The sequence below is a fragment of the Mustelus asterias genome, unplaced genomic scaffold, assembly GCF_964213995.1.
Source record: "Mustelus asterias unplaced genomic scaffold, sMusAst1.hap1.1 HAP1_SCAFFOLD_4892, whole genome shotgun sequence".
NCBI classification, from domain to species: Eukaryota; Metazoa; Chordata; class Chondrichthyes; order Carcharhiniformes; family Triakidae; genus Mustelus; species Mustelus asterias.
In genome coordinates, this window is record NW_027594835.1 from 1 (window position 1) to 10,000 (window position 10,000).

Sequence of the window (10,000 nt, forward strand, 5' to 3'; positions counted from 1 at the left end):
CCCTCCCCCAGTCTCTCTCCCTCCCTCCCTCTCCCCCAGTCTGGCGTAGTGCCCCAGCCCCCTTACCCCCTCTATCAGCAGGGCCTGACCCTCAGGGGACTCGCATTCAAAAGCCACGATTACCTTCACTCGCTCTCTGCTTCCCGTCCCTCCGGCTCTGTCGACCCAGCTCCCGGTTGCTCACCGCACAGATTACTCCCAGGATCCAGCCTGGTGCGTCTCTCGCCACTGGCCTGGGCCTCACTTACCTCCAATTCCCTCTCGCTTGCCACTCATTGGCTGACAGTAACCCCATACTGTATACCCCTTCAGTCTCATTGGCCCCTCTGTCCCCTGGTGACCTCTGATGGGCTACACCACCCTAGGCCAGGTCGCCGTGGTAACTAACCTGTCAGGAGGTCACCGTCCACCAGATATTCCAAGATGTTATTCATGGCACCCATGTAAAAGATCAGGCGGAGTTGCGTGACACACATGGTGACCAGGCTGAGGATGTAGACTGGACTGAAAATACTCTGCATGAAGGAGCCGGAACCTGCGGGCGAGAGACAGCGAGACGGTCAGTCAGAACCCAGCCCAGAGGGTCAAAGGTCAATCAATGGACATGCTCGGAGGCCATCAGCCAGGGCAAAGCAGCTGACCACACAGAGTGGCATCTTCCAGGAGAGTGCCCCCGCTCCAACCCCTGGCTGCCTAGGGAAAGCTTCCCTTGGTACATTCTGAGAATGGTGAGGCCACAACAAGAACACTCTGCCCCTTCTGGTTACCTACCCTGCAGGGAGTGCATCAAATATTCACCAGCCTGGGCTTCCAGGGTGGGGGGGGGGAATTGTTCTACGAGGAGACTGGGATTATATTCCCAGGCGTTTTAGAAGAATGAAAAACAATCTCATCGAGATGTGTAAGGGGTTCGACAGTGTAGGCACGGAGAAGCTGGAAGAACATCCAACACAGAGTCACAGTGACAGGGTGAAGGGTCGACCACTGGAGACTATGATGAGGAGACATTTCTTCTCTTGGGCATCGTGAGACTTTGCGATTCTCTGCCCAGGAGAGCTGTGGCCTGCTTCAACATTCCGGGGCCAGGGGGTCGACGGGTCCAGGGCACCGGGGGAAATGAGGAACATGGGGATAGTTGATGTGGAAAATCACAATGGTCTTATTGAATGGACAGATTGGATGGGCTGAATGGCCTCTCCCCTGCTTTTATATTAAATCCTGCTGCTTACCCCATGTCGTCACTCCCTTCACCTCAATCAAAGGAGTTGTGAATCTTTGGGAATTTCTACTCCACAGGATTTTCGATACTCCATTGTTAGATTTATTGAAGGCCGAGCGACGGATTTTTGGTCTCTGGGGAATTAAGGGATTTGGGGAGTGGGCGGGAAAGTGGAGTCGAAGCCCAACATCAGCCATGATTGTGCTGAATAGGGTAGCAGGCTCGATGGGCCGAATGGTCCACTCCTGCTTCTTGTGAATGTGGTTCAGTGTCAACATTCTTTCAGACTTTGCCGATGTTTCACTATGTTAACGGCGCTATATAAATGCACATTGCTGTGTGGACAGCTGGGCCAGAGACATGGTGTCCACATACCTTGGTCTGAAGTCTGACACTTGACCTCCAGGTCGACAGTGGACAGGCACAGCTTGTTCCCGTCCTGCGTGGACAGTTTGTCCTGAGGCTTCATCGAGTTTCCCCACACTCAGGCGACGGCCCACTGTGGTCACCTGTTTGTAGAACTGTTTCCCCGTGATCTTGTGATCAAAACCCAACCAACTAAACTTCACCTTCACCCTGTGAGGGAGAGAGAGAGCAGGGGAGAGAGAGTGAGGGGGGAGAGAGAGCAGGGGAGAGAGAGTGAGGGAGAGAGAGAGCAGGGGAGAGAGAGTGAGGGGGGAGAGAGAGGAGAGGGAGAGGGAGGGGAGAGGGAGAGGGAGGGGAGAGGGAGAGGGAGGGAAGAGAGAGAGGGAGGGAAGAGAGAGAGGGAGGGAAGAGAGAGAGAGAGGGAGGGAAGAGAGAGAGGGAGGGAAGAGAGAGAGGGAGGGAAGAGAGAGGAGGGGAGGAGGGAGAGAGAGGGAGGGGAGAGAGAGGGGGAGGGGAGAGAGAGGGGGAGGGGAGAGAGAGAGGGAGGGGAGAGAGAGAGGGAGGGGAGAGAGAGAGAGGGAGGGGAGAGAGAGAGGGAGGGGAGAGAGAGAGGGAGGGGAGAGAGAGAGGGAGGGGAGAGAGAGAGGGAGGGGAGAGAGGGAGGGAAGAGAGAGAGGGAGGGGAGAGAGAGAGGGAGGGAAGAGAGAGGAGGGGGGGAGAGAGAGGAGGGGGGGGGAGAGAGAGGAGGGGGGAGGGAGGGAGAGTGAGAAAGAGGAGGATGAGAGAGCAAGATGGGGAAATCAGTGATGAGGGAATGGAGGAGTTGGGGAAAAGGTAAAAAGAGAAACATTGGTTGTTAAATATTTGGAGCAGATTCTTCACAAGGTCAGTGTGCTGTGTGTCCGGCACAGGGAGAAGCACGGAATGGGAGCTGGGATTATTGTGGGAATGGAGCGGGACGCCAGGATTGCAGAGGTTCTGCACTGACTGCATTGGGGATGTAGATGGTGATGGGGGAGGAGTGAGAGGGCCCTCGGTGTGTGTGTGTGTGAGTGTGTGTGTGAGTGTGTGTGAGTGTGTGTGTGTGAGTGTGTGTGAGTGTGTGTGTGTGAGTGTGTGAGTGTGCGCTTGGGGGGTGTGTGTGTGTGTGAGTGTGCGCTTGGGGGTGTGTGTGTGTGTGTGTGTGTGTGTGTGTGTGAGTGTGTGTGAGTGTGTGTGTGTGAGTGTGTGTTGTGTGAGTGTGTGTGTGTGTGTGTGTGTGTGTGTGTGTGTGTGTGTGTGTGTGTGTGTGTGTGTGTGTGTGTGTGTGAGTGTGTGTGAGTGTGTGTGAGTGTGTGTGAGTGTGTGTGTGTGAGTGTGTGTGAGTGTGTGTGTGTGAGTGTGCGCTTGGGGGGTGTGTGTGTGTGTGTGAGTGTGCGCTTGGGGGTGTGTGTGTGTGTGTGTGAGTGTGTGTGAGTGTGTGTGCGTGCGTGTGTGAGTGTGCGCTTGGGGGTGTGTGTGTGAGTGTGTGTGAGTGTGTGTGCGTGCGTGTGTGAGTGTGCGCTTGGGGGGGGTGTGTGTGTGTGAGTGTGTGTGAGTGTGCGCTTGGGGGTGTGTGTGTGTGTGTGTGAGTGTGCGCTTGGGGGTGTGTGTGTGTGGGTGTGTGTGAGTGTGCGCTTGGGGGTGTGTGTGTGTGGGTGTGTGTGAGTGTGCGCTTGGGGGTGTGTGTGTGTGAGTGTGTGTGAGTGTGCGCTTGGGGGTGTGTGTGAGTGTGCGCTTGGGGGTGTGTGTGAGTGTGTGTGAGTGTGCGCTTGGGAGTGTGTGTGTGTGTGTGTGTGTGTGTGTGTGGCGCAGTTACTATCAGGGCTGAGATTGGGGTGTGTGTCACTGGGAGTCGGATAGAAACAGGGCTGGTCCTCCAGGGCCACAAGCAGTGTTGGAAAATAATTTATCCTGCTGGTGTCGACAGCACCCCCACCCGTTCACTGTCATTCCTCGGACCCCGGGAGCCTGAACGATCAATGTGAAATTCAAACCGCCTTACTGAATATTACAACAACTGTCTCAGAAACACCCTCCCACGCCAAGCTGAGCTCTGGAGGGTTCAGGACTGAGTAATTGGGGTTGATTCTCGACCCTCTCCAATCTCCCCCACCCTCTCTCGCAGAGTGAGGGAAATTTCCCACAAGAATCCCCCGCCCTCTCCCCCAGCGAGCAGTGATTTAGTGAGAGTGTGTTCAGGGGGATCCTCCCCCCAGGCGCTGTTCTGATATACGAGGGTCCGTGTCCCTCACTGAGGACGGGGTGGTCAGTATGTGAGGGTGGGCTGTGATTAGGGAGGCTCCCACGGCCCCCCTCCCCGGGCTCTGTAACTCACGTGTAGTCCATGTCCTCCGGGCCCGGGAAGGGTTCCAGCGGCCAGTTGAGGAAGCAGTTGAGGAAGACCAGGCCACCGCAGGCGGCCCACACCAACAGGATGGTAATAAACGGAGCTCCAAGATCATAAATCACCTGCCAACAAAACCCAAATCAATGATTCCCTTCCTCAACCCACCCCAACAAACCGCCCCCCCCTCAAAACAACACTTCACCAGCTATCCCAGAGACAGAGAGAGAGCCAGAGACAGAGCCAGAGTCAGAGACAGAGAGAGAGCCAGAGCCAGAGTCAGAGAGAGAGCCAGAGACAGAGACAGAGACAGAGAGCCAGAGTCAGAGACAGAGACAGAGAGAGAGCCAAAGACAGAGACAGAGAGAGAGCCAGAGTCAGAGACAGAGAGAGAGCCAGAGACAGAGACAGAGCCAGAGTCAGAGACAGAGAGAGAGCCAGAGACAGAGACAGAGAGAGAGCCAGAGACAGAGAGCCAGAGACAGAGACAGAGAGAGAGCCAGAGACAGAGACAGAGAGCCAGAGTCAGAGCCAGAGTCAGAGCCAGAGACAGAGCCAGAGACAGAGCGACCAGAGACAGAGCCAGAGACAGAGCCAGAGACAGAGCCAGAGACAGAGCCAGAGACAGAGCCAGAGAGAGAGCCAGAGAGAGAGCCAGAGAGAGAGCCAGAGACAGAGACAGAGACAGAGAGAGAGCCAGAGACAGAGACAGAGAGCCAGAGTCAGAGACAGAGAGAGAGCCAGAGACAGAGCTAGAGCCAGAGACAGAGCCAGAGCCAGAGACAGAGACAGAGCCAGAGCCAGAGACAGAGCCAGAGACAGAGACAGAGACAGAGACAGAGACAGAGACAGAGAGCCAGAGTCAGAGACAGAGAGAGAGCCAGAGACAGAGCCAGAGACAGAGAGCCAGAGTCAGAGACAGAGACAGAGACAGAGCCAGAGCCAGAGCCAGAGCCAGAGCCAGAGACAGAGCCAGAGTCAGAGACAGAGAGAGAGACAGAGACAGAGACAGAGTCAGAGACAGAGAGCCAGAGCCAGAGACAGAGCCAGAGACAGAGACAGAGAGAGAGACAGAGAGAGAGCCAGAGTCAGAGACAGAGACAGAGCCAGAGTCAGAGACAGAGAGAGAGCCAGACAGAGAGAGACAGAGACAGAGCCAGAGACAGAGACAGAGAGAGAGACAGAGACAGAGCCAGAGACAGAGACAGAGCCAGAGACAGAGAGCCAGAGTCAGAGACAGAGACAGAGACAGAGACAGAGCCAGAGCCAGAGCCAGAGACAGAGCCAGAGTCAGAGACAGAGAGAGAGACAGAGACAGAGTCAGAGACAGAGAGCCAGAGCCAGAGCCAGAGACAGAGCCAGAGACAGAGACAGAGAGAGAGACAGAGAGAGAGCCAGAGTCAGAGACAGAGACAGAGCCAGAGTCAGAGACAGAGAGAGAGCCAGACAGAGAGCCAGAGAGAGAGCCAGAGAGAGAGACAGAGACAGAGCCAGAGACAGAGACAGAGAGAGAGACAGAGACAGAGACAGAGAGAGAGACAGAGACAGAGACAGAGCCAGAGACAGAGACAGAGAGAGAGACAGAGAGAGAGACAGAGAGAGAGACAGAGACAGAGCCAGAGAGAGAGACAGAGAGAGAGACAGAGACAGAGCCAGAGTCAGAGACAGAGAGCCAGAGACAGAGACAGAGAGAGAGACAGAGACAGAGCCAGAGTCAGAGACAGAGAGCCAGAGCCAGAGACAGAGACAGAGACAGAGACAGAGACAGAGAGAGAGACAGAGACAGAGACAGAGACAGAGACAGAGACAGAGCCAGAGACAGAGCCAGAGACAGAGAGAGAGACAGAGCCAGAGACAGAGACAGAGACAGAGACAGAGACAGAGCCAGAGACAGAGACAGAGACAGAGACAGAGACAGAGCCAGAGTCAGAGACAGAGAGAGAGCCAGACAGAGAGAGACAGAGACAGAGCCAGAGACAGAGACAGAGAGAGAGACAGAGCCAGAGACAGAGACAGAGCCAGAGACAGAGAGCCAGAGTCAGAGACAGAGACAGAGACAGAGCCAGAGCCAGAGCCAGAGACAGAGCCAGAGTCAGAGACAGAGAGAGAGACAGAGACAGAGTCAGAGACAGAGAGCCAGAGCCAGAGACAGAGACAGAGCCAGAGACAGAGACAGAGAGAGAGACAGAGAGAGAGCCAGAGTCAGAGACAGAGACAGAGCCAGAGTCAGAGACAGAGAGAGAGCCAGACAGAGAGCCAGAGAGAGAGCCAGAGAGAGAGACAGAGACAGAGCCAGAGACAGAGACAGAGAGAGAGACAGAGACAGAGAGAGAGACAGAGACAGAGACAGAGCCAGAGACAGAGACAGAGAGAGAGACAGAGAGAGAGACAGAGAGAGAGACAGAGACAGAGCCAGAGAGAGAGACAGAGAGAGAGACAGAGACAGAGCCAGAGTCAGAGACAGAGAGCCAGAGACAGAGACAGAGAGAGAGACAGAGACAGAGCCAGAGTCAGAGACAGAGAGCCAGAGCCAGAGACAGAGACAGAGACAGAGACAGAGAGAGAGACAGAGCCAGAGACAGAGACAGAGACAGAGCCAGAGCCAGAGACAGAGACAGAGACAGAGACAGAGCCAGAGCCAGAGCCAGATACAGAGACAGAGACAGAGACAGAGAGAGAGACAGAGACAGAGACAGAGACAGAGACAGAGCCAGAGACAGAGAGAGAGACAGAGACAGAGACAGAGACAGAGACAGAGACAGAGACAGAGACAGAGACAGAGACAGAGACAGAGACAGAGACAGAGACAGAGACAGAGACAGAGACAGAGACAGAGTCAGAGACAGAGAGAGAGCCAGACAGAGAGAGACAGAGACAGAGCCAGAGACAGAGACAGAGAGAGAGACAGAGACAGAGACAGAGCCAGAGACAGAGACAGAGCCAGAGACAGAGAGCCAGAGTCAGAGACAGAGACAGAGACAGAGCCAGAGCCAGAGCCAGAGACAGAGCCAGAGTCAGAGACAGAGAGAGAGACAGAGAGAGAGCCAGAGTCAGAGACAGAGACAGAGCCAGAGTCAGAGACAGAGAGAGAGCCAGACAGAGAGCCAGAGAGAGAGCCAGAGAGAGAGACAGAGACAGAGCCAGAGACAGAGACAGAGAGAGAGACAGAGACAGAGACAGAGAGAGAGACAGAGACAGAGACAGAGCCAGAGACAGAGACAGAGAGAGAGACAGAGAGAGAGACAGAGAGAGAGACAGAGAGAGAGACAGAGACAGAGCCAGAGAGAGAGACAGAGAGAGAGACAGAGACAGAGCCAGAGTCAGAGACAGAGAGCCAGAGACAGAGACAGAGAGAGAGACAGAGACAGAGCCAGAGTCAGAGACAGAGAGCCAGAGCCAGAGACAGAGACAGAGACAGAGACAGAGACAGAGAGAGAGACAGAGCCAGAGACAGAGACAGAGACAGAGACAGAGCCAGAGCCAGAGACAGAGACAGAGACAGAGACAGAGCCAGAGCCAGAGCCAGAGCCAGAGACAGAGAGAGAGACAGAGACAGAGACAGAGCCAGAGCCAGAGCCAGAGACAGAGAGAGAGACAGAGCCAGAGACAGAGACAGAGACAGAGACAGAGACAGAGACAGAGACAGAGCCAGAGACAGAGACAGAGACAGAGACAGAGACAGAGACAGAGCCAGAGCCAGAGACAGAGACAGAGACAGAGACAGAGACAGAGACAGAGCCAGAGACAGAGACAGAGACAGAGACAGAGTCAGAGTCAGAGTCAGAGTCAGAGTCAGAGTCAGAGACAGAGCCAGAGACAGAGAGAGAGCCAGACAGAGAGCCAGAGTCAGAGACAGAGACAGAGACAGAGAGAGAGCCAGAGAGAGAGCCAGAGACAGAGACAGAGACAGAGACAGAGTCAGAGACAGAGACAGAGTCAGAGTCAGAGACAGAGCCAGAGACAGAGACAGAGCCAGAGACAGAGACAGAGAGAGAGACAGAGACAGAGACAGAGAGAGAGCCAGACAGAGAGCCAGAGTCAGAGACAGAGACAGCGACAGAGAGAGAGCCAGAGAGAGAGACAGAGACAGAGACAGAGACAGAGACAGAGTCAGAGACAGAGTCAGAGACAGAGACAGAGACAGAGACAGAGACAGAGACAGAGTCAGAGACAGAGACAGAGTCAGAGACAGAGACAGAGACAGAGTCAGAGACAGAGTCAGAGACAGAGACAGAGACAGAGACAGAGACAGAGACAGACACGAGCCACTCTCCATTGCGATGGGGGTTTTGCGACTGGAATGTTCCCTCTCGCCCCGGCAGACCCGGGTATCACCCCTGGTTTGGTGATTCAGGCAGCCCACTGATCATAGCTTCATAGAGATATACAGCACGGAAACAGGCCCTTCAGCCCAACTCCCCCGTGCCAACCCGGTTCTTAAACTGAGCTTGTCCCATTTGCCTGCGTTTGGCCCGTATCCCTCGAAACCTTTCCTATCCATGTACCTGCCCAAATGTATTGTAAATGTTGTCATTGCCCCCGCCTCTATCACCTCCTCTGGCAGTTCATTCCATACGCGCACCACCCTCTGTGTGAAAAAGTTGCCCCTCAGGTTCCTTTTACATCTTTCCCCTCTCACTTTAAACTTATGCCATTTAGTTTTGGACTCCTCTACCCTGGGGAAAAAACCTTGGCCAGTCACCTGATCTACGCCCTTCATTACTTTATAAATCTCTATGAGGTCACCTCTCATCCTGCTACGCGCCGGGGAAAAAAGTCCCAGCCTATCCAGCCTCTCATAATTCAAACCTTCCAGTCCCGGTAACATCCTTGTAAATCTTTTTTGCCCCCTTTCCAGTTTAATAACCTCCTCCCTGTAGCAGGGTGACCAGGATTGTACGCAATATTAAAAATGTGGCCTTACCCAATCAGCATCTGTATCCCTGCCTGTCAGCTGTGAAAGTTCTGAAGTGGCCCAGGTCACTTTAATCTCTGGGCCCCACTGTGACCTGGCAGGTTTTTATATCACCGCAGCTCTCCATTCTGCAGCAGAGATTTTCTTTTCTGTCTATCAGAAGCTGCAGGTGTGAGCAGACCTCTTTGAAGTCCTCTGAGAGAGAGGAGATGTCAGTTTCACTGGGGGGGTGGTTTCCAGGCTGCCCAGTTGGGCACTCAGCCCCAGTGTATGCACACAGCTTTGATTTGAAGATGGTGTGGTTTCCCAGCAAGCAGAAATCATTGAAACCCTTTCCATTGCACGTGAAGCCCCTGATCTGTAACAGATTCAATCTGCAGTGCCTCGTAAAAGATTCAGCCGTCAGCTCAGTGGATTTCTATCACCTTCCAGCCACCTGTGCTTGTTTTGATTTCCCAACATGGTCGACTGCACATCAGGTACATTGTCCCTATCCACAACATAGAGTCTTTGGTGAGGGTTTGGTGACGTTCCCCTGGTCAGTGTGGGGGAGGCGGGGTGGGGGGGGGCTACTCTTTATGTTTCTTGGGGGAGGGGGACCTGTCTCCGAGCACCTCGCCAGGTCTTGAACTGCGAGGCTGGCTGGTGGCTTGCCTGATATAAATGAATTAGCATCCATCAGAGGGGAGAATTCTCAGAGGGGTTGAGACAGGGGTGGGGGGAGGAGAGAGAGAGGCCCACACACAGGTGATGAGAGAAGCACGACACAATGTTCGACAGAGCAGAAGGAGGCCATTCAGCCCATCGAGCCTGCACCAACAACAATCCCACCCAGGCCCTGTCCCCGTAACCTCACATATTTACCCTGCTAGTCCCCCTGACACTAAGGGATAATTTAGCACGGCCAATCAACCTAACCCGCACATCTTTCAGACTGTGGGAGGAAACCGGAGCACCCGGAGGAAACCCACGCAGACACGGGGAGAATGTGCAGACTCCACACAGACAGTGACCCAAGCCGGGAATCAAACCCGGGTCCCTGGCGCTGTGAGGCAGCAGCGCTAACCACTGTGCCACCCTTGACATTGCTGCTCTGACTGCCATCCGCTGCCATACTCAGTGTCCCAAACTCCTA

General features: G+C 54.5%; 1 protein-coding gene across 1 annotated transcript in view; it reads right to left on the reverse strand.

Moving 5' to 3' along the window:
* Positions 1-49: 49 nt before the first annotated feature.
* The window catches only part of LOC144491276 (large neutral amino acids transporter small subunit 4-like), a 10,527-nt gene continuing 576 nt past the window's right edge, over positions 50-10,000 (reverse strand). Inside the window, 4 exon segments of the mRNA XM_078208953.1 lie at positions 50-535; positions 1,595-1,697; positions 1,699-1,795; positions 3,942-4,075. Of these exon segments, the coding sequence (XP_078065079.1) occupies positions 384-535; positions 1,595-1,697; positions 1,699-1,795; positions 3,942-4,075 (486 nt within the window). The 3' untranslated portion in view covers positions 50-383.